The 23331-nt window shown below is 48.2% G+C and overlaps 1 protein-coding gene across 9 annotated transcripts in view; it reads left to right on the forward strand.

Moving 5' to 3' along the window:
• birc6 (baculoviral IAP repeat containing 6) overlaps positions 1–23029 on the forward strand; it is a 55374-nt gene extending 32345 nt beyond the window's left edge. For 6 of the 9 annotated variants that reach the window (XM_076046193.1, XM_076046194.1, XM_076046195.1 and 3 more), the window contains exons 58-73: positions 1086–1247; positions 1380–1553; positions 1891–2114; positions 2468–2804; positions 3508–3725; positions 5147–5311; positions 6229–6400; positions 14043–14262; positions 14839–14984; positions 16267–16377; positions 16478–16695; positions 16913–17074; positions 17955–18032; positions 18685–18873; positions 21190–21324; positions 21642–23029. In XM_076046193.1, the coding sequence (XP_075902308.1) occupies positions 1086–1247; positions 1380–1553; positions 1891–2114; positions 2468–2804; positions 3508–3725; positions 5147–5311; positions 6229–6400; positions 14043–14262; positions 14839–14984; positions 16267–16377; positions 16478–16695; positions 16913–17074; positions 17955–18032; positions 18685–18873; positions 21190–21324; positions 21642–21821 (2891 nt within the window). In that variant the 3' untranslated portion in view covers positions 21822–23029. The remainder of the gene's footprint in view (positions 1–1085; positions 1248–1379; positions 1554–1890; positions 2115–2467; positions 2805–3507; positions 3726–5146; positions 5312–6228; positions 6401–14042; positions 14263–14838; positions 14985–16266; positions 16378–16477; positions 16696–16912; positions 17075–17954; positions 18033–18684; positions 18874–21189; positions 21325–21641) is intronic. The other 3 variants (XM_076046192.1, XM_076046196.1, XM_076046189.1) reach the window with 2 other exon arrangements.
• The last annotated feature ends 302 nt before the right edge of the window (positions 23030–23331 follow it).

Raw genomic sequence — 23331 nt, forward strand, 5'->3', positions numbered from 1 at the left:
TGATGTCCAGTGACAGGCTAGCAGCTTCCACAAGCCAGCGCGCTCACACACACCTTGCTTTTACCACACCTGATTTACCTTATGTCAGAGTTTGCTCGTAATAATGATCATGCATTTTTTTATTGAGAAGCGCCTTTCAAAAACGCTAAATGACTCTTTTCAAACCAGAGTTTCAGGGCAAAAGCAGAGATTTATATTTTGTTTTGACTATTTTGTTTTTTGTTTTTATTTTTGTCGTTGACTTTTTCTATCATCTTTGTGTAACTTACTTAAATGCAGCTCTGAACTGGTTGAGTGCACGCTCAGGGCAAGCATGTTTGTCAGATGTGGGCTAGCTGCACGCAGACCTGCCAACCTGCCAACCTGGCAACCCGCGTGTAGCATTTTGCGCAGCGGCTTCTCAATTGGACACTTGACTGTGCTGGTGCGACTCGCCACCCTGACACCAGCAGCGTGGTGAAGCACTGCCAACCAGTTATTGTAGTGTAGCAGAGAACAAAGCGTCCTGCAAACCCACAACACAGCATCCCTGCACCCTCCTCCTCCTCCTCCTACCCCCACACCCCCACCCCTCTCTATTTGTTTTTTTTACACGAGTGCAACTCCACATATTGTGCCAAGGTTGGCAGGCCTTGAGCGTGCACGCGTTGATTGAAAAATGTTTTGGTTTGTTTGTGTGCAACACCCTTTAAAAGATGACCATCATCATGTCTCTGTTGGAGAAGTGACTTCAGTTAAATGTGATGGATTGTTTCCTTGCAGTCAGCTGTTGTACTGCCATGGTGCCTCCCCTCTCTCGCCTATGAACAACAACAATGTTTTCGATGTGTTGCGCTCTAAATTGTTTCCAACAATGTGGATGACTTGATTTGATCATTAGAGCTGTTAGCTAGTGACTTCATTTTTGCCTTCCGCATCACGTTACGCCAGTTACAGTTAGAAATGTAAAAAAAAAAACGCTTCACTGATGATCTGCGATCAATCCACGTGCTCTTTTACTTGGGCTTCTTTATTTTCTAATTGAGACTGATGTATTGTTGAAGACTTGCTGTGATGTGTCTGCACTCTCCCATGTCTCCCTCCAGGCTTGAAGTCCCAGTCCAAGCGAGCTCTGTCCACGCCGCCCAGGCCACCCTCACGCAGAGGTCGCGTGATGAGCGACAAGTTCACCGCGTCGTCCGGCGTCGACCCCTCCGCCAAAACCATCAGCGTGCCCGTTTTCCACCTCTACCACAAGCTGCTTCCAGGTACTTCCCACTGGGGTGACTGGAGAAGTGCTGTAGAGTTTCAGTGCATCTGCTGTCAGCGTCTGGAACAATGGAACAAGCATTCACTCGTGTGTGTGTGTGTGTGTGTGTGTGTGTGTGTGTGTGTGCCAGGTCAACCCCTCCCCCCTGAGATGACTCTGGCCCAACTGCTGACGCTGCTGTACGACCGCAAGCTTCCACAGGGCTACCAGTCCATTAACCTTACGGTCAAACTGGGCTCCAAGGTCATCTCCGACCCGGGCCTGTCCAAGACCGACTCCTTCAAGAGGCTGCGCACCGAGAGAGGTACCGACCCTCGCCCGCCTCCAGCAGCACTGGGGATCTTCCAGACGTAGTGCAGCCACCGTAGCAAGCGTGTGCTTTGGTTGGGGGGGGGCGGTGGGCGTGCCCTTTGTGAGGTCATAGAAACACTGCAGAGCAGAGCAGAGCTCGGCAAGGCGGGAGTGCACACATGATAATAAAGAATGTCCAGGTAATGAATTAGCATTGAAATATATCAGTTCAGTCCCTCTTTCATTGAACCAAACATCACCACTGTGGACGGGGAGCCCCTCCCACTCTCTCACTGTGGCCTGTGAGAGACGCCCGCCAGCAGCCGCCGACAGCGATGAACATGAAATAGGTGCCGTGTTTGTCGTCCTCGCAGTGGACCACTGCGACCTGATGAACAGCTGCCCCGAGGACGAGCCCATGACGCCCGGCGAAGAGTGCGTGGACGCCGCCACCGACGAGAGCCTGCTGGAGACCAACCCCATCCAGTCGCCGCTGCAGGTCTTTGCCGGCATGGGAGGCCTGGCCCTCATCGCCGAGAGGCTGCCCATGCTGTACCCCGACGTCATGCAGCAGGTGACTGGCCGCTCGTTGATCAGAAGCGCAATGACGCGCGTTAGTCCAGTGGAGGCAGCGCACGAGCCAATCAGCCTGCTCTCTTGTCTCACATGCCTTCAAGGTCCGGTGTGGAAAATTTGGCCTGATTTCTGATTTCTATATCGGTCAAAGCTCAGCGCTCTGCGCACAAGCGTGAATAAAAGCTGAGCTGGTTAACGCTGGGAGACATTTGTCTCTCTTACCAAATGATGGCGCAGCTCATGGCGTTGTGCAAAATATCTCAGTCTGGTACCAGCTTTGCATCTTCACTGAGAAGAACCCGCTGCTTTGACAAATCATTTCTCAACCCCGCCGCTCCTGCACCTCGCCAGCAGGTCAGCGCCCCCGTGGTCCCTTCCACCGCGCAGGAGAAGCCCAAGGACAGCGACCAGTTTGAGTGGGTGACCATCGAGCAGTCGGGCGAGCTGGTGTACGAGGCGCCCGAGTCCATCGCGGCCGAGCCGCCGCCCATCAACAAGCAGCAGTCGCAGTCGTCGTCGTCGCCCACGTCCTCGGTGCAGACCATGTCGCCCATCCCCGCCCACTCCCTGGCCGCCTTCGGCCTCTTCCTGCGCCTGCCGGGCTACGCCGAGGTGCTGCTGAAGGAGAGGAAGCACGCCCAGTGCCTGCTGCGCCTGGTGCTGGGCGTCACGGACGACGGCGAGGGCAGTAAGTTCACACTTTGCATTTCTGCTGCCGAGGGCGTTCGCTGCGGGTCGACGGGGGGGGGGCGCCAGTGTTGCATTGTTTGACTCCGGTGGACGTCTGTCTGCTTTTGTCACCGGCCATCCCTGAAACTGTGGCTCGTAGTACAGGGAGGACGTGGGATAAACATGTTGCTTTGATGTCAATGAAAAAATGAAGCAAGGTTGCAACCAAATCAGTGTGTTTGAAGCCCCGCCCCCCCGTCTTTATTGAAATGACTCTGGAAACACTGCAAACATGGAGGAGATGCAGCTGTTTGATGACTGACTGGCTATTGACATCATTTCTTCAAGTTCACCGTAGGGCCAGATTAAAAAGCTTAACGGGCCGCATATGGCCCCCGGGCCATAGTTTGCCCACGCCTGTCATAGATGGCACGTTTCATTTCTTTGTGAGGCCGTTTCCTGAGATTGACTTTCATATAGTTTATTATTATGGTTGCACCTCAGCTATACAAATAAAGTTTGATTGATTGATTGATGGATTGCACTGAAATAAACTGGAGACTGATTTTCTTTTACAATTCATGACAAATGCATGCAGGTGGTGTCCAAAAACTTTTTTTTCCACCACTGTATCTTCGACCAGTTGCAACAGTAATGGACCTCGTGAGTTCTGATTCTTTCTGGCCTCTGCTGCGTCCACCCCCCCCCCCCCCCCCTTGCAGGTCACATCCTGCAGTCTCCGTCGGCCAACGTCTTGCCCACGCTGCCCTTCCACGTGCTGCGAGCTCTGTTCAGCAGCACGCCGCTGACCACCGACGACGGCGTGCTGCTGCGCCGCATGGCTCTGGAGATCGGCGCCATCCACCTCATCCTGGCCTGCCTGTCGGCCCTCAGCCACCACGCACCCCGCAACCCCAACGCCAGCAGCAGTGTGTCGGAGGTAGCGCACGCACGCAACATTTTCTAATTGACGTTTGCTTTGGTTTTTTTTGCACATCTTTAGCAAATATTGCTTCATTTGAAACTATTTAATTTTTGTCCGCCAGTCAAAGCAGACTCGGAAGTTAAAAGACGTTTTATTTTGTCAATGTGTTCCATCGTAATAGTTTCATTACGGTAATCTCATTTCAAAGAAGGGGACACACAGCTGCATTTCCCATCATCAGGCCCAGTATTTGATCTTAAAATACTTGTAGATGTATAGGTAAAAATTCTCCAATCTTCAATGTATTGGTGAATGTCTTCAGTTTGGTGCCCTGCGCTGTACAGTGCAATAGCACGGCTCCTCCTCCTCCTCCACCGCTGCCCCCTCCTGGCTGAATGGAGATTTATGGAGTTGTCAAAGCTGGGAATAGATCATGGAGCAGCCCATTACTAGAATGTGCACCAAAGATTATCACTGTGTGTGTGTGTGTGTGTGTGTGTGTGGCTGCAGTGGGAGTATCAGTGTTTCCATGTGATAAGACACAGAGACTAATGCTGCTTGAAGTGGCAGATAAAAGGTGGAGACACCTCCACCCCTGGAGAAATGCTTTCAGCTGCGTGGTGAACTGAACACCGTATCAAACAATCTGCTGTTCCCAGTGAGCACCTCTATGAACACACAGTGTAACCTTGCATTATTGGACCTCTACTCCCAGTATTGTTTGGGAATGCTGAGGCAGACTCCAGCCAGCTGTAGGCTGGGTGGATGAGCTTCAGACTTCCTATGGCCACTCTGTCTAAGACCAGCCCAAGAATTCCAAGTTCTCAATGCTAAAGAAGTGACTTTGACTGTTTGTAGCAGATGCTGATGCATGTCAAAGTAAATCGCTGCGTCTATTTATTTTATCTTGGAGGTCCAACTCTAAATTTTTGTAGCCAATCAACAATGTTTAGTGAAATATAGACCAGAAGAAATCCAGTTTATTTGTGAACTTAAAGTTAGGTTGAGATTAAAAACTGGGTGCAGGCTTTACATTTTTGTTCATTCATTTATTATTGTTTAGGCTAGGACTAGATAAGCTCTGCTTCCTCCTCTCCCATTTCCTATTTTAAAAAAAAAATATATATATATATATATATTATTGTTTTATTTATTTTAATAACTTGCTCGTTTGTATCCGAAATTGTCCGAAATAAAGTTTACGGGAAAAAAAAATACTTACCAGCACAGAGAAACACTTTTTTTTTTTTCAAAGTGGAATTTAACAATAAGAAAACATAGCTTCAATATGTGCCAGTGTAGATGCAGTTATCAGAACTACATGTTTATTTACCCTGTTTGATTTGAGAAATTAATACCTCAACTGGATTGATCTCTATAAGCTTGTGTTTGTGTGTTTTCTCTGTGTGTGTGTGTGTGTGTGTGTGTGTCCACAGCCACAGATGTCCAACTGCCACGGTGGTGGCACCAGTGAGGAGCAGCAGCTCTACTGGGCCAAAGGAACTGGTTTTGGAACCGGCTCCACGGCTTCAGGCTGGGATGTGGAGCAGGCCCTCACCAAGCAGCGCCTTGAGGAGGAGCATGTCACCTGTTTACTGCAGGTGGGTCTCTAGTGTGGGATGACTGCGTGTGTGTGTGTGTGTGCAGCATCCATCCCTCAAGAGAAGCAACTCAATTCTCTAACAGCCTTGAACTGCATTATTGTAGAGAGAACAGAGAGGCAGAGATCTTGAGGTGAAGCAGTGAAGTGGGTCGAGCACAACATGGATTAGTAAGATGTAGAGATGTGTTAATGCTATGTGGATTTCACATGAACCTTTGAAGCCACTTGAAGCTCTGTGTTACTGCAGTGAGTTGCTTATTTTAAGTGACCAAATCGGCTCTTATCCCAAGAATCCTAAACAGGAGTTGTGGGTGGTAAACACTGGATTTACACGATGCTGCAGCTGTACACAAGGCTTAATACTGTGTTACTACACTGTAGACGTACCTTTTTAGATGTGTCACCTAGCAGAGTTTGGCTTGAATGCTGATGTGTCAGTCTACACATCCCTTCCCTTGCACCTTGTACCCCATGGCAGGACACACTGCAAACTGAAACTCTTGTGATTTGCATCTGGAGGAGAAGGGAATCTGGAAGCTGGAATCAGAATCCCAGTTTCCAGAGGAAATGTTCAATCTCCATGATGACACGATGTTAATCTGTCTACATCTCCTGTAAAACAAAATTCTAACTTTGCTGTTTAAGATTTTCAGCTTATTAAAACCACAAACTCAGAAAATTATTATAAAATTTGAGGGTTTTTTTAAGCTGCAAGACCTGATCAGCAAAATCCAAAGAAATAAAAACCTGAAATATATTGATTTGCATATTATTCCTTTATATAATATGTCACATTCACCTTTGAAGTTGAATTGCAGAAATACTGCAAACCTGTTCAGGATATTCTAATGTTCTGGGTGGGACCTGTCTATCTATATTGCTGATTAAATCCCTGCTCTCCTGTGACTCTGGAAGGTCTTGGCCAGCTACATCAACCCAGCGGGCTCCAGCAGTTGCCACGGCGCCGATGCTTCTTCAGCAGACAACCGGACCCAGAATAGCTCGGCCTTGCCAGCAGTGCTGCAGGAGCTGCTTAGCCAGTCCTGTCTCATCCCGGCCATGTCCTCCTACCTACGCAATGACTCAGGTGAGCCTCCCGCTCTTTACGAGTGACACGCATGACAAGAGAATCAGCTGCCAGAGCTCCGGGCGACTCTTTGGTGCCATGGTGGGGTTATTAGAAAAGACACTGATATTCCAGTGCTAAATATCACGGTGCATTTCGATATAGGAAATGACCGTCGCACTCAGTGCCCTCACGCACTCACATTCATGTTGTCAATGAGTGAAGTGTTGGTTGTACTGGTGTGTGTACTGGCTGGCTGGCCCTGTGCTAACCAGGCCCTGGTCGCACCTCTTGATTTCATTTCATGGGTTTTGATGGAAAGACTTTTTAGTTTCCTTCAACTGTGCAACTGCCTTCCTTAAAGTTGCTGACTAGGCTGGATGATCGAACGCACACACTTGTATATTTGTGAATTCACTCACATGGACCAACCCCTAGCTATGGATGCTTGAATAGCTCATAGTCAGCCAGAATAAAACTCAAAGAAGGGAGTTCACTCCACCTGAGTCCATCACTGCTTCTTGCCTACCTGGTGAGGTGATGGTGATGTTGATTCTAAGGTGTGACTCAGACTCAGGTTACATGCACGGGGGTGTGTTTTCCCTGACTGTGGTCGGAGCTGCGGCCGGCTTCATTGAGCCGCTAGCGTCTCGCTCCATCAGTCTCGGCCGCGCTCGCTTTAGACCTTGGCTTTGAGCAATGAGCCTCCGTCTCAGCACACAGTGGGCTTCAGCACTTTCCAGGTCAGGGCAGTTCATTGTTCCTGTCCTGCCACTGCTCCTCGGGGACTGTGCTGGTTATTAGCGCTCTGCTGACCCTCTGTGGTCTGGCCGCCGTCAAGCCGTAAACTCCCAACTTCAGCCACGCAGCACACAGAGACGCTGCGTGTGTGCGTGCGTGCGTGTGTGTGTGAATGCAGACAATAGAGGAGGCTGTTTTCAAACAATTTAAAAAGCGTATTTAATGCCTATTTAATGCTGGACATGTGTCATTCACATCATTATGAAGTCCACCGAGCAACATTAATCAAATCCTGCTTCTTTAACCCTCAGATTGAATTTCAAGGTCTGCATTTTTTTTTTTTTTTGGAATTAAACGACACAAGATTTTGTGAAAAGTGAAAAGCTCAATATATTGGAATTTCCTCCTAAAGTTGTAACCAATGGCTTGCTGTATAGTAAATATACACTCTTGATGTGTTGGAGACGCAGGATTCTTCTTATGATTTTCCCCTGTCGCTTAATGTCTTAAACACAGGAGGTTTGAGGAGTAAGAGACCAAAGCCACATCAATGAAAATAATTAGAAATAATAATAAAGAAATGAGAAGCTTTTGCTTTTGTAGTTACATTGTGAAACACAAGCAAATGTGTTTTTCTCAGCAGGTGTGTTTGCAGAGAATCAGCTCAGTAATTACTGAGATAATCTCTGGTAATCTGCAGGACCTGCAAGTAGCACATCAGAGAGTATATCCTGGTTGCTGAGGATCATTGTTCTACTGAGGACACCTTTCAGAGGGTCTATAACTTGGAAGACAAAAAAAAAAAGAATGCAACTGAGTTGTCTGGAGCAGCGTTGTCCTGAAAGTGGTCGTTTCTTTGCCCTGAATGCTGCTGGGAGTCAGCTGTGTTTTTATGGGTCACATAAAACCATCTCCTCTGCCTTTTAGCTGTCACTGGAGCTCACTTTCAACGAGCGCGTTCAGTTCCACAAACATCACATTTAGTGTATAAAAGAACAAACAGGCCCACCAAACAGAAACGTCTCATTGGTCTCCTGGTCCGTCGTGCTGGGTTCATGAGTCAGAGTCCGTCAGAGAAGACCAGCTTGGCTTGAGCGCTGCTCTCAGGCCACAGAAGGTTTAGGCTCGGTGGCGTCGGGGCTTGAACGTGACCGTCTCCAGCTCATCTTGAAGCCCTTCGCTATCTTCCCGGCTGGTGGCTGTGACTGTGGGATCTGTTCACACCAGGAAGCAGTTGGAGCGTCTTCCACCTCCACTGGTGGAAAATGCTTCTCCCAAACATGAGTGCCTCAGTTCGTCATCTTGTCCCCTGGATTCTATCCACTTGTCCCTCGCTCTTTATCTTGCGGAAGTCGTTTTTTTTGGACAACTGATGTTGTCTGGCCACTTCACACAGTGGTGTAGATGTAGACAAACACAATGACAAACAGGTTGAGGAACGTACCGATGATTCCCAACATGGCCAGAATGGACTCCTCTTGCTCTTCCTTGGCCTCCAGCGCCCGCACATCTTCAAAGGTGATGATTGTGGGGGCCATGGTCCTGACGTTCTCCTCACCACAGGAAAGTTACCTGAGCAAGAAGAAATTAAAGTGCGTTTTAACAATTTTTTTTTTATCCAGACCAGTGGAGACTCAGCCAACACTGTAATAACACGATAATAACAGAAAGTAATCCAGCCGCTGCCATTTTACTCTCTGGTGGTGACAACCAGAGTGACACCCTGCCCCCTTATAATTTGATGAAGCAAAGTTGTTGTTTTTTAGTTTATTTGAAAGTGGTCCAAAGTAGTTGGCAAAGCAACAAAATGTCAAAGAAAATGATTAAAAGACACTTTGCTGAGAAGAGATGTCGCTGTTTGATTTAGGAGCAATGCTGGTCATTTTTTTTTTTTTTTTTTTTTTTTTTTTTTTTCTGTTTTTGATATCTACAGTCTTGGTCTGGATCTCCATACTCTCTTGTCTTGATAATGTCTTGGTCTGGGTTGGTGCTGTCTTGACTACAACACTCCCCCCCCCTCACCTCCCCACACACTCCTTCCAATCCTCTTGTCCTCTGACAGGAACTACATGGAAACGGCAGTCACAGGAAGGAGGGTAGACATCAGTCTTGATGAATACTTGATTGCCTCATTGTTTTTTTTTAATGACTTGAAATTATGCCACGGTTGGCGTTTCACAGCACACACCCGGAACTGTATCTACGCTGTAACTATTTAAACTCCCCTCCCCCTCCACTCTTTTGGTAAGGCTGTGAAGACGACTAGCGTCCAGCCCGCTGTGGAGATCTCAAGGTTGAGAGCATGAGACCGAAGGCGCTGAGATGTCTGGCAGCAGTGTGTGTTCATGAAGGTAACCTGGCTCTGGCTCTTCACTGGTGAGGAGCAGCAGCACCTCAGCCTTGACTGCAGGACAGCGTGCGCTATTCTGAGAAGCACGTGGAGATGAAAATGAGGGGGAAAGGATGCATTTGCTTACCCTGATCGGTAGAACAAGAACATCTGCAGTGCTTGACGGCTCCTCTATGAGAAGGTGGGATTTTCAGAAGGTGTTGCTGGAGATCGCCACCTTTTGACAGAGGGCGGGAATGGATTTTTTTTTTTTTCCTTTTCTTTTAATCCACAGTCCAGGTGCCCCCGAGCAACAATGAGATGGGTGTAGAAAGGTGTGGAGGCGTCAGTGTCACATCTCGCCAACCCCTCCCCCTCCTCCTCCTCCTCCTCCTCTTCGTCCTCCTCCCCTCACAGACTCATCAAGTCCAGACCCCACTGTGACTTTCCAGCTCAATCCGTCAATTTCAAATCCCCTCGTCCGCCCCGAGCTCCTGTTTGGATGACACCAGTCAGAGTTTTGTCAGCTCAAAGCTGCTGGAGCAGCTGCAGGCGCCTGCTGGCGAAGCGAGGAGAAGCTCATCCGTCCATCCGTCCATCCTTCTCCCTCCCTTCATCCTTCGTTCCTGCCACTTCTACCGTCATTCCCGTCTTCTTGGGCTCTCAGATCTCCGTCATGGCCAAACTCCTCCTCGCACTTCCTCCACAGTTTGTTTCCCTTCACTACGTCCACACGCACCACCACCTCCTCCTCCCCATGTGTCTCTGCTACTGAACAGCGCCAATGAAAAATGCCTCCCCCTGTCGCAGAAGTCCCAGAAGACACAGGTTCCCCAAATTAGTGGAGCGTGGCTTTGGTTGAGAATTCCAGGAGAGGAGCAGAGAGCGCCGTCATTCCAGAGAGTGGGTGGCGGAGGTGGCTGGAACCCGGCGGTGGAGGTCTGTTACATTAGTCTCCAACAGCAGCTCCACTCTGTGGCGGCAGCAGCAGCAGCAGCAGCAGCGCTGTGCATCGCATAAGCAAGCAGAGCAGAGTGGCGGCAGTGAGAGAGAGAAAGAGAGGAGCCATCGTGATGACCACGGCGAGGAAGGAGGAGCATGAGAATGAGAGCTGGGAGGGAGGGAGGGATGGGAGAAGGGAGGGAAAAACAACACCGCTCGCGTTCTATTGTCCTCTCCTCCTCAACCACCACCGCGTGGACCGCTCCAGTGCCACACCTACAACGCAGGCGTGCGTCCGGTGATTCCAACCTTGACGTCTCTCCAGCTGCAAGTCCATGGCACATGTTACCAAAATAAAAGCGATGAGGAGGAAGAGTGAAGGCAGGAGGAAACATTCGGTTGCGTTTGGGAAATAAAGCACTCTTAACAATGGGTGGAGGGGTGGTGGTGGTGGTGGTGGTTATGACAATTAGGGGGCGCTCTTGGAAAGATGTGTGGACCCGTTCACACACTCACAGCCAGTCAGTGAGTTGCTCTCCACGGTGAGTCCTCTGGATGAGCGACACCACAGCTGCACACCTGCCTGTTGCCTGCCGCTGCTGCTCTTTCCTGCACCAACAGTCATAGTTTCAGCTGGACTTCAGCACTGAGACAGCGCTCTTTATGGAAGCATCATCATCGTTTATTGTAAGGACGACACAGAAACCAAGAGATGGTTCCGGCTTTCAGCTCAGGCTGAAGATCAGCAGAACACTCAGCGCTAGATGGTTGATTGTAGAGTTTGAGTTGTGAAGGTGAAGATGACGGCTACACTGAAGTCGCTGGTTTCACGTGTTCATAATATCTATACTTTCCCAGCTTTGGAAGAAGTTACTTGAGTCCAATTTCAAGAGGCAGGTTTTTTTTTTTTTGAGGAGGAGGAGCCCAAAGTGTTCCCAAATGATTCTGACCTCGTTAGTGTTCACATGGAGCAGCTCTGACCAAACCCAGTGGTTCATGAAAGGGTTCACTGTGTGCACACAGGCAGCGCTGCCTTTCCTCAAATGGTGCAGAGCTGCAGGCGCACTCTCTTTGGTTGTTTGCACATAGCCTGGCTTTGATGCACATCATCTTGGCTATTGTGTGTGTGTGTGTGTGTGTGTGTGTCACAGCTCGACTATTTCAGCGACTCCTTCCCTCTGTTGTGTTGCCCCCCAGGGGTCAGGCAGACCTGACACTGTCCAGCTTTGAGCCTGACTCACAGGATTGGCCACCCACACAGTGTGACCCGCATGCTCAATGCCCTTTTCCCTTGAATTCAACAGACACCCATCAGCGGGCGGCCAGACTCGTACGCCCACCCTCCGATATTCACAGGGTGACGCTGGGTTAACCTGGCACAGTGAGACGCTGCTTTTTGCTTGAATACATGCATTTATTTTTTCCTTAGTGTGGACAATGTGTGACAGTGTGCGTATGCTGCAAAGAACTGACCTTTCAGGGGTTGATGGGAGAGGAACGTATTTATTCACTTGGGCATTTGCATTTGGACTCGGGAGGCAAATGATCAGTTCATTCATTCATCGTTAGTTGATTGACATTACCAATCCATTAATGATTGATTGATAAGAGGCGATTTTTCATGAGGACCTAAATTTACTTTAACTTTAAGTTGACTTCAACTGTTTTTATTATTATGTTTTTATTATTTCTGCTTTTTGCAGATTGTTCAAAGTGAAAATGTGCCGTTGTTTTCTTGAATTGTACACAGTTAATGAATACAGTATGGAAGCCATGGATTCTACTGATGGATGAGTTTGGGTTTTTTTCAAGTCACAAGACAGAACCTAAACCAAACTAGATGGTCGTGAGATTTAAACACATCGTTTTGCCAGAAATTCTCAAGCAGACTTCTGTCTTTCTGCCAAATAATGCACCTGCGAGGCCGCCACAGGGTGTGTGGACAGCGCCATCTTCTTCCTGGTCCAAAAAAGCTCTTTTCAGTGCCATGCAAGTCAATACGTGCGTCGGCGCTGCGGAGCCCCTTGTTCACGATGAATCAGCTCAAGCATCCAAGCTGCCTTGACAAAGAACACGTCTCTGTAGGGCCCCCAGAAGACCCTCAATCACAGAGAATGGAGGCTTTCTGCCCACAGCGCTCTAACGACTGCTGGTCAGCACTTAACACACAGTCATAGTGGTGATGGATGTCCAGCCTGGGCGCTGCCGCTGGAGATCAGACTCTGCTCACCAGCCACTGAAGGTGATGAGTCGTCACAAAGTTAAGAAATCTATTTACACTGCTATTGTCGAGTGTCTTTGAAGGTGCTGCACCTGTATTGATTCAGTAGGTGCTGAACTTTTGATGGATCACTTACAAGACACTGAGTGCTTCCTGCTTCCTTGGGGTTCCCAGCGTGTGGACTGGACCAGGGACCATAATGGTGACCCAGCAGAGAGCAGGGCACTGATTGGCTCAGAGTTTGGGCCAAAGCCGAGCGGCAGTCTTTCACGAAAAACCAATACCACCATTTTTACAAATGCCTCACGTGTGGATTTTTACATTTTCTCGTATTTAAAAACTGAAATGCTTATGAAACTGAACCATGGCCAACAAAGAGCTGCAGACGTTTTTGTTCTCGGCGGCCGAAGAAAAAAGCTCAAAGCTGGACGGACGCAGCCACACGCAGTGGAAAAAGTCTTCCTGGTTTCGCAGCAGGTGGCCGTAGTTCAGCAACGCAGTGTTAACAGTTGACTTGGTTTTCTAACAAATTAAATGGTGATGCCCCGCCCCCCCAACCCCCAACACACACACAAATAACCTGAAGAATAATGTATTACTGGTGTTGCGTGTGGACCGGGGTTCCAGTCAGGAGGAGCCGCTGGTCAAATGATGTGAGATTAGAGGTTAGCGTTGAGCAGATGCTGCGAGGATGCCGTGGAGCCAAGCAGGGACTTTCAATTTAAATGTAAAGCAGCCTGGCAGCAGCAGCAGGAGGAGCAGAGCGCAGAGCTCTTCATTCATCTCCAGTCCACACTCCCAAGGCAAACACACACAGGTTGATGCAAAGCTCACTGCCAGTCAACACATGACACGGTCACTGCAGGTCTTCCAGTACACTGTACATTGCTCCTTCTGTCTTTAGGAGAAAAAAAAATTGTCTTGCCTCCCCCTGGTTTTTGAAAAAACGAAATTGACTGCGTGGCCTGGAGCGGCTTTGACCATTTCCTGTTGGTTGCCCTTGACACGCCGCATGTCTTTTTATTCATGGCTGGAAATCTGATCATCTTGGGCGTCGCCTTCCCTTCAGACGACTCCCTCAGCGCTCCATTCGTCATGTTTTAATGGCGCCTGCCCTCCCTGCACTCGCTTTCATCTGGAGGCAATCAGTTTGTGGCTCCCTGTTTTTCTGTCATCTCTGAGAAGGCGGCGCTCATTTCAATCGAGCGCCGTGTGCAGCAGTGGCACTGGAGACTGTGCACGGCTCTTTTCAATGTGTAACTGTTTTTCCAATTATAACTCCCAGCTGGTTTATATTTTCAGTTCAATTATTCATCATAGACATGCATGCAGTGGTTGTCTTTGATCTCCTCCTCCTCCTCCTCCTCCTCCAAAGGAACAAAATGAAGCAGCCTTTGTTCTCACCTCTTTGTGCCTCTGCTTCACTGCAGTTCTGGACATGGCGCGACACGTCCCCCTGTACCGGGCCCTGCTGGAGCTCCTGAGAGCCATCTCCACCTGCACCTCGCTGGTCCCTCTGCTGCTGCCTCTGTCCGGGGACCCGGGCTGCGAGCAGGAGGAGGAGGACGAGCAGGCGGAGGGACACACGTCTGTCGGCATGCTGCTGGCAAAGATGAAGACTTGCGTGGACACGTACACCAGTCGCCTCAGGTGAGACTTTGTTTTCATATATTTATCATCGGATGTTCATTGTGCAGTCTCAGTGCCTCTGTTATGCTGCAGTGCTTTGGTGTTTAGAGACCTCTGTGGAGGTGAAAGGCAAAGCCAACGCCATTGAATAGCTGCCACCAACAAACATTAGACGTGTTGTAACTAAAAGTCGCCTCTATTGGAACCAAAAATACAAAACTCTGCTTTTTCAGATTGTTGTCTTTATTTTCTCCTTTTCATATTTCAAGTTTGCCTTTGTCTGCATGCACGTCCATCTCTGCTGTGTGTAGAACAACACACACACACACTGTCACACCACAACAGAAATACAACTCCCTTATATTGACACTTATTGATATATCAGATCACATAATCCTTCAGTGTGTATCTAGAGTGTAGTCAAGATGAAGAGGAAACCGGTGTGTCCAACTGTTGACTGCCGGTGTGTTTTTATATTATTTCATATTTATTCCATGCATCTTTTTCATCATGTGTTTACGGGCGCCACCAGTAGTTTGCATACATTTAACTTTGAGCTCGCGTGGCTAATATTAATATTTTATGTGTGTTTTCCAGGTCAAAGAAGGACAAGAGTAAAGGGGTGATGAAGCCAGACAGTTCTGATCCAGAACCAGAGGGTTTGACTCTGCTGGTGCCAGACATCCAGAAGACGGCTGAGATCGTCTACGCTGCCACCACCAGCCTGCGGCAGGCCAACCAGGGTAGGCGCTCACACTGCAGCACGATTGGCCGGAGCTTGATGTCGGACTGTTTGTTCATCAAAGACGGAAACATCACCACAACCAAGCGGCCTTTCAGCTTTGACTGCCCTGCTTTAGGAAAATAGAGAATTTCAACTGGAATTCCTCCAGTTCCTCCAGACCAGGACTAAACATGATGTTCAATGTTAATGTAATGTTAAACCTGCGGTATGTGTTGTCATTAACTCATCCATTAGAGTTAAAGGCTGCCAAGGGAGCAGAAAAAAAGTCATTCAGACATCGATGATTCAGATGCAATTTCCATCGGCTCTTTTTTTCTTTTCCTTTTTTCTTTTTCCCCCCTCCGTTCCCCACCTATAGTCCTCTTCCAGAATACTACCAGCTCGCCCATTATTTAATGCGTGCGCCATATACATACGCATTTCCTCTGCGGGTTCCCCAGGCGCTGCTGGATGAGCCGGTGCTTGAACGAGTGCTCGGGGTAACATTGGCAGCTGCTGCACTGGGACACTAATGTTAGGGTAGATGCTGGAGATAAAGATCAATGTCGTGTCAGGCTGCGTCATAAAAACTGATATGTGCCTGGACGGCGGTGGGAGGGGGGCGGGGGGGCGGCCTCGTTGCCTTATGTCCACAATCAGCTGTCGGACCGTATGGATATTGATTTTACACTTGACATTTTGTTGGGTTCAAAGCAAACATAAAGAGGATGAACTTGTGTGGTTGTAGCATCTTCATACATGATGATGATGGTGGTGATGGTGGTGATGTTGCTGCTCTGTCTTTGAATGACTTGGATCAAAATTGCAAGATTTGCCTGATAATTAGAAGTTCTGCCTCCACACAGGCACTCGACCAGCTCTCCGTTTCAAGGTCCAGTGTGTAATTTGGCCCCGATTTGTGATTTCTATATTGGTAAAAGCGTAATATACTGACTGCCCTTGGCTATATGAATAACATTGTATACTCGGTACAATAAAAGTAGTTTATTTTTCCTTTCCTTTGGAACGGTTCTTATTTATAGATGAGAATCTCCATAGACCAGTAAGAGTCCCTGTGCTCCCAGTTAGCTTCCTTCTTGCGCCACCATATTTCTAAGGAAGCCTGGTGGGGACAATGCAGCTGTTTGGACTCATTTCGTTCAAGTTGAGCGGAGGAGGAGGAGACAGAATGAAGTTGTCTTTTCCCACTTCTTGCCCCTTTTTTTCTCCAAGTTTTTCTGAATTTTAAAGTCTGTCTTTGTGTTTTTTCTTCCCCCCCCCCCTCCTCCTCCTCCCTCCAGAGAGGAAACTGGTGGAGTCTTCCAGGAAGGTCTCCAGCCGTCCCAAGCCATTATCCATTCTACGCTCGCTGGAGGAGAAATATGTTGCAGCCATGAAGAAGCTACAGTTTGGTCAGTACATTCTTTTCCTTTTAGATGTTCAAATCTCTTTTTTTCTTAAAACGGGTCGATGAGTTGAAGAAATCCTGTTGTCCCCCCGCCCCCCCTGCAGACACCTTTGAGATGGTCTCAGAGGACGAGGATGGGAAGGTGATGTTCAAGGTGAACTACCACTACATGTCTCAGGTGAAGAACGCCAACGACACCAACAGCGCGGCTCGGTCCCGCCGCCTGGCGCAGGAGGCGGTCACCCTGTCCACCTCCCTGCCGCTGTCCTCCTCATCCAGCGTCTTCGTCCGCTGCGATGAGGAACGACTGGACATCATGAAGGTAAACCTGCTGGGACCTGCTGATCGTGACTTCACTCTGTGGTTGAATACCTGTGGCAGCCATCGGGCCCCACCAGTCAGACAGTTTACCCTCCGCTGGTCTACTTTCTTTCTCGATCTGCTCTGATTGAACCGCGTGCTGTTTTTTTTTTTTTTTTCAGTCTGGGTTTTTTTTTTTTCAAGTATAGTGAAGCCTCTCCCTGTGTTCTCTCCACCAGGTCCTGATCACGGGCCCGGCGGACACCCCGTACGCCAACGGCTGCTTTGAGTTCGACGTGTACTTTCCCCAGGACTACCCCAACTCGCCCCCTCTGGTCAACCTGGAGACCACAGGCGGACACAGCGTGCGCTTCAATCCCAACCTCTACAACGACGGCAAAGTAAGTTTGAAAGTGTCGGGGTCGTCGACGCTGTGGTGGAAGAAAGTTTTTGGACGCCTCTTGCATTTGTGGGGTCATGAGCTGAAGTGAGACTCCGTCTTTAGTCTCCACCAACATTCACCCACGTGCTGTATGCGCTGCACTGTGCTGTGGAGCTCAGAAGTGGAGGTTTCACTCAGATCCCATTCGCAGTGCAAGAGGTTTTATTATCAATGTATTTTATTGACGGTAAACAACAAAGTATTTTCCATTTGTTTTGGTGCCTCTGATGAGGCCAAATCTTTGGGGAAACAAAGAAAATCCTGGTAAATATTTACTGACAATAATTGATGACAAAAATGATAAATGATGAATAATAAAAATGTATTCATGCAGTTCTGTGCGTTCGCCATCACAAGCAGTCCAAGGGGAATGGACTGAATAGAGTCTGAGTGCAGCGGCTGTGTGTGTTGTTGTGTCCTGGCTGCATGCTATGCTGCGGTTTGCCCCCCAGAATAAAGCTGACCTTGACCTTTGATAAGAGAGCACGGGTGATGGAAGAATCTTCTCCACGTCCTGCAGTTCACTGCTTGCATGTGACGGCCCAGCCAGAGGAAAGCGTTGCAGTTGGATTTTTAGCCCGCTGTCATCAGTGAACTCAAACGATGGCTTCAGACTCTCCAGGCTGTAGACGAGGAGCCGGCTGGTGGAATCCAAATGCATTGCTTTCCAATTGGCTGAGTGTGTCTCCAGGAGTCGCTTCAGGGATGTGTGTGACTGACCAATAGATGGACAGACTGGAGGAAGGAAATAGAACATTGGCCAGACCTGCAGCTCAAGTGGTACCTCTCTCTCTCTGCTGTGAAGGAGCTCTGTTCACTTCTCCCTCTGTGTCCACCAGGTGTGTTTAAGCATCCTCAACACGTGGCACGGGAGACCTGAGGAGAAATGGAACCCACAGACCTCAAGCTTTTTACAGGTGAGACCAGGAGACCAGTGGACTGACTGTGGTGACAGAGTTGAGCTGGTTGCTCTCCTGTCCATGTAACAACATTTACACTCAATCCGTCACATGTACTCGTAATAGTTTAATTATTCAAAACTTGGATAAATAATTAAAAAAAAAAATAGTTCCATGTATCAGAGCCTTGTGAACCTCTGGAGAATGGAGGACACATGATGCTGATTTGATCACGTTGTTTGTTAAGATGCATATTGATCCAGCAGCAGAGGAGCCGACGGCCTGTTTGGAAGAGATTCCTCCCTTGGTTAATCCTTTCTTCTTGCTTTCTTCTTCTCCTTCTCGTCCTTCTCCTTCTTTTCCTTCTCCTTCTCGTCCTTCTCCTTCTCCTTCTCCTTCTCCTTCTCCTTCTTTTCCTTCTTCTTCTTCTTCTTCTCCTTCTCGTCCTTCTCCTTCTTCTTCTTCTTCTCCTTCTCCTTCTCCTTCTCCTTTTCCTTCTCCTTCTTCTCCTTCTCGTCCTTCTCCTTCTCCTTCTTTTCCTTCTTCTTCTTCTCCTTCTCGTCCTTCTCCTTCTCCTTCTCCTTCTTCTTCTCCTTCTCCTTCTCCTCCTTCTTCTTCCTGACTTCCCTGTGCCCTCCCTCCTGACTCCTCCCCCTCCACCTCCCTGCAGGTGCTAGTATCTGTGCAGTCCCTCATTCTGGTGGCCGAGCCCTACTTCAACGAGCCCGGGTACGAGCGTTCCCGGGGGACGCCCAGCGGCACCCAGAGCTCCCGGGAATACGACGGCAACATCCGCCAGGCCTCGGTCAAGTGGGCCATGCTGGAGCAGATCCGCAACCCCTCACCGTGCTTCAAAGAGGTAGGGACTCCCTCCACCGTCAATCATTCAGCAGCCCCAAGCCCTCACCTGTCCATCCATCCATCCATCTGAGGAGGCATCTCGCTGAGGGGAGGACACGTTCCTATGACCCCTAGAACTGAGCAGAACCTCAATATGGCCGTAATAAAACCTGGTGATGGAAACTAAAGGCCAGCTTGGAAAAACCTCTCAATGTGGCTCAAAGGTTTTGAGGCTCTCATCAGGTGGTTTTCCACACGGCTCCATAGAGAGGAAAGTCGCTAAAGTGTCATGGAAACACTTCTTTGGCATTGACGCGTCAGCGGACGACGTACGGAGTCACGTGACCAGTTCACTGAGCAGTGAAACTGGAGCGTTACGGTTGGACGGACGAAGGGGACGGAATATTTTTCAGCAACCATTGTGGACGGCAAACAAAAGCAACACCATTCATTGGAAACACAAATCACAATTTTACTTTGTGGAAATTTTAGAAATATGGCTTTGATTTTTGTGACGTTAAAGACAACAACAAACAACAACAAAGTGTAGAGAGAGATGGTTATGAGACGACGATCAGATGACTTTCAGAATGCAGTGGGTTTGGGGAGGGAGGGGGGAGGGGGTTAATCATGACTATCGTGGTTTGATTAGTTGATCATCACGAGCCACGTCAGGCCTCAGCTGACCACTCTGACAGATTTCTTTTTCATTTATTTCATAAATGGAGAAAAAGTCACTTGAGCGCCAGGGCGGTGATTCATCCCGGCCCATCTGTGTGTTGCTGTGTGTTGACTGCTCGCGTCCGCTCCTCCTGCTCTTCTCCATCTCCCTCCAGATGCCCTCTAGAATAATGAGTGGACAACATTACCTCAAAGGTCACTGAGTTTATCTTGGCACAAGGTGCTCTCCATCAGGCAGCCGCCTCTCTGGCTGCACACACCGGCCCCCACTTTACACACTCTGTGTGTGTGTCCACGTGTGTGTGTGTGTGTGTGTGTGTGTGTGTGTGTGTGTGTGTGTGTGTGTGTGTGTGTGTGTGTGTGTGTGTGTGTGTGTGTGTGTCCACGTGTGTTTCCTGAAAGGTCATTTGTCAAGACAGCCGGCGTTTCCACCGTGATCAGCGTGCCGCTCGCCGCTTCATTTCCTTCAGCTCACCTCCCTGTTTCCTCTCCTCTGCTCCCGTCGAGCTGTTGCTGTATTTTCAAGTGTTTGAAGTCATTGCACATTTATATTTAACCTTTATTATTAACCTTTTAACTGCTTTTTAAAGTCCTCAAAGACACTTTATAAGCGAAATATTATTATTAATATTATTGTTGTTGTTATTATTGTTATTATTATTATTATCATTATTATTATTATTAATATTATTAATATTAAGCAGGCTTTGCTACAAATGCCAAAAAGTTGAAGGTCCGTCGCTGCTGCTCTATGATCAGCCACGTCCATCCACATGTCAGTGTGTGTGTGTGTGTCCACACACACACACACACACACACACACACACACACACACACACACACACACACACACACACACAGCGCTGTAAAGGTTGCGTGCAGCATTGTGAGTTTTTGCGTATTGATTCCAGCAGCAGCAGCCGCTGATGCTGCCGTGTTTATCGCACATCCGTGACCTTGAAGAGCCCCCCCACCTTCCCCCCCTTCCCTCTATTCCCTCCCCCTATCCCACCTCAGCGGTTGTAACCGAGGCAGGTGGAGGTTGGGGGGAGAGGAGGAGGGGGGGTCCGAGGAACAATAGGTGAAGAGGGAGAGAAATAAAGTAGCAGCGAAGATGAAATGAAGATAAAGAGAGCGGAGGGAGATGTTGAGGGAAGACTGATTAAACCCAACACACACACACACACACACACACACACACACACACACACACACACACACTATCAGCAGCCTGCTCTCCTCCTAGTAAACAGCAGATCAGCAGCCTCTATAATAACTAATCTACTTCTTACACACACACACACACACACACACACTGACACCACAGTGTTGGCTGCATACTGATGCCTCAGCCTTGGCAACTGTTGCTAGGAAGTGGACTGGGGGGGGGGGGGGGGGTGTCAGCCACACAGCAAGAGTCTGTTTCTGCAGCACATGATGGTGATGATGAAAACAAAGGCCTGATGGTTTTATCTGCGTGTTCCATTGTGGTTCCACTGTAGTGTTCTGCCGTCAGCGTTTTAAAGGACTGATGGAGTTGACGGGGGGGTGGGGGGGGGGGTTGTGGCCCATGGTTTTAGCTGTATGAATTCTTCTCCCCCGCTCTGGTCAACGTCCACCTCTGATGATTTTCCAACCCTTCCCGTCCTGCCAGGTGATCCACAAACACTTCTACCTGAAGCGGACGGAGATCATGTGTCAGTGCGAGGAGTGGATCGCAGACATCCAGCAGTACAGCAGCGACAAGAGGGTGGGCCGCACCATGTCCCACCACGCCGCTGCATTAAAGGTACAGTGGCTTCAGAGATGATGCAACCATACAATAGAATGGAATGGAATGGAAAGCCTCTAGTGGGGGGGAATTTGCATGATTTTTCTTCTCCTTCCTCTTAGAATAGAATGGAAAGCCTCTTGTGGAGGGGGGGGGATTTACATGATTACAGCAACTGCATAGTTTAGAAAGATGGAAAATTAGATCAATTAATAGAAATGAGACAATAAAAATATTTGTGGGCGCTGTTTCCCCTCTGTGGGATGGATAAAGGCCTTGTAGTCGAGTCTGGTGTCAATAGTAACAGCCTCCATCTGCTGCTGTTGCTCCTGCAGAGACACACGGCTCAGCTGAGGGAAGAGCTGCTGAAGCTGCCGTGTCCCGACGGCCTGGAGCCCGACTGCGAGGAGTTCTCTGAGCGCAGCCAGTCGCTGCTGCTCCTCAAGGAGCCCGGCCAGGAGGCGGAGAAGGCGGGCGGCAGCCAGGACAACCACTGCAGCGAGGGACAGCTATAATTATTACGATCCCCCCCTCCCTCCCCCGCCAACCCTCCCCCTCCCTCCCCTCCCGTCCCCCCACACGTCCGACTTCCATCGCCCCTAATCAATCTTTCCTTCAAAGAAAAAAAAAAAAAAAAAAGACTCGACGGCTTTTGAGCACAAGCCTCCACTTTGTCAATATTTGTATGTAAAGATGGAATATGAGAGAAGGAGGGGGACACGAGGAACCAGAAGGTGGCGCCGGCGACGAGACGAACTCTGAACTATGCTACGCTCTAATCGAAAAACAGTCATAAAACCTTTTATTTACTGGAAGAGTGTAAACATTTTGTGCTTCTTCTTTTTTTTTCTTTTTTTTTTTTCCAATTGTGAAATAACCACTGATTGGTATGTTATTAAACTTGTTTATGTATACATAATGGAAGAGGAAATGACAGATTATATAAGGGAAACTACCTTTAGACAAGAATGTTTACTGAATGTTTTTCCCCTTTTTTTTTTAAGTTTTCTTTTTTTTTTCATTCCTCGTCTCCTGACCGCTAGTGAGAGGACCGTCGTCAGCGAGGACGCGTCGGTCAGCCTGCACGGATTACTGTTTTAAAATCCTACATAATGGAAGCCGAGTTTAACGCGCCTCTGCTCATCTGTTTGCGTCTTCTCATTTCTCTGGGGTTCTATTGGATGAATAAAGCAATGACACGGGCGTTCTCTACTGCTATGTTCTATCCCCCCTTTTACAGGCTTCAAATTAAACGTCACCATGCTCTGGCTAAACATGTGTTGCCTCCCACAACTTCTCCACGACTGTTCTCCACAGACACGACTGTAGATTGTAAGACTGTGCGTCAGTCCCCCGTGGGAGATGAACTTTGGAAGGCTTGTGCATGTGTATGTGTGTTTTATGTGTGCGTGCAACATTCCCCAGTGATGACATACAAAGCTGTGATGTGCCTTCGACCGACACCACACCACCAAATACTCGAGATCGAGTACCTTTACTGGTTTCTTTGGTGTTTCTATAAAAATTCAGAATTCTGCTCCTGACATTTAAAAAGAAAAACTGCTTTGATCTCTTTTTTTTTTAATATGTTGAACTTAAGTGAAGAATAAATGCACTTTCTATTTTACTCACTCCTTAGAACAGTCACAAATTTCTTCTTTTTTTTTTCCTTTTTTTTTTTTTTTTTTTTTTTTGCTAGGACATTAAATGGAGCTTGAAAATATGGTGTGATTGTGCGAATGTTTTATTTCTGCTTTGTGGCCGGAGCAAATGAAAGGAGATTTTTCTTTGGAATGACTGGTGCAATAACAAAGACTGATGTTTCCAGCTGGGAATGCAATAGAGGGAATAAAACATTGAGTTAATTAGGACGTCCTTTCTGTAAAAGTAGTTCCTTCATATTTACATTTTACAGATATTTCTAATTCAATTCAAGAAAAGAGACGCAGCATTTTTTAACCTTTTCTGTTTGCATGAATGGACCTTTTGGCAGTTGTGAAACGCGGGACACACTGTGCAGGTCTT

Source organism: Nelusetta ayraudi, unplaced genomic scaffold, assembly GCF_046127955.1.
Source record: "Nelusetta ayraudi isolate G7.1 ecotype Tasmania unplaced genomic scaffold, CSIRO-AGI_Nayr_v1 ptg000089l, whole genome shotgun sequence".
Taxonomy (NCBI): Eukaryota; Metazoa; Chordata; class Actinopteri; order Tetraodontiformes; family Monacanthidae; genus Nelusetta; species Nelusetta ayraudi.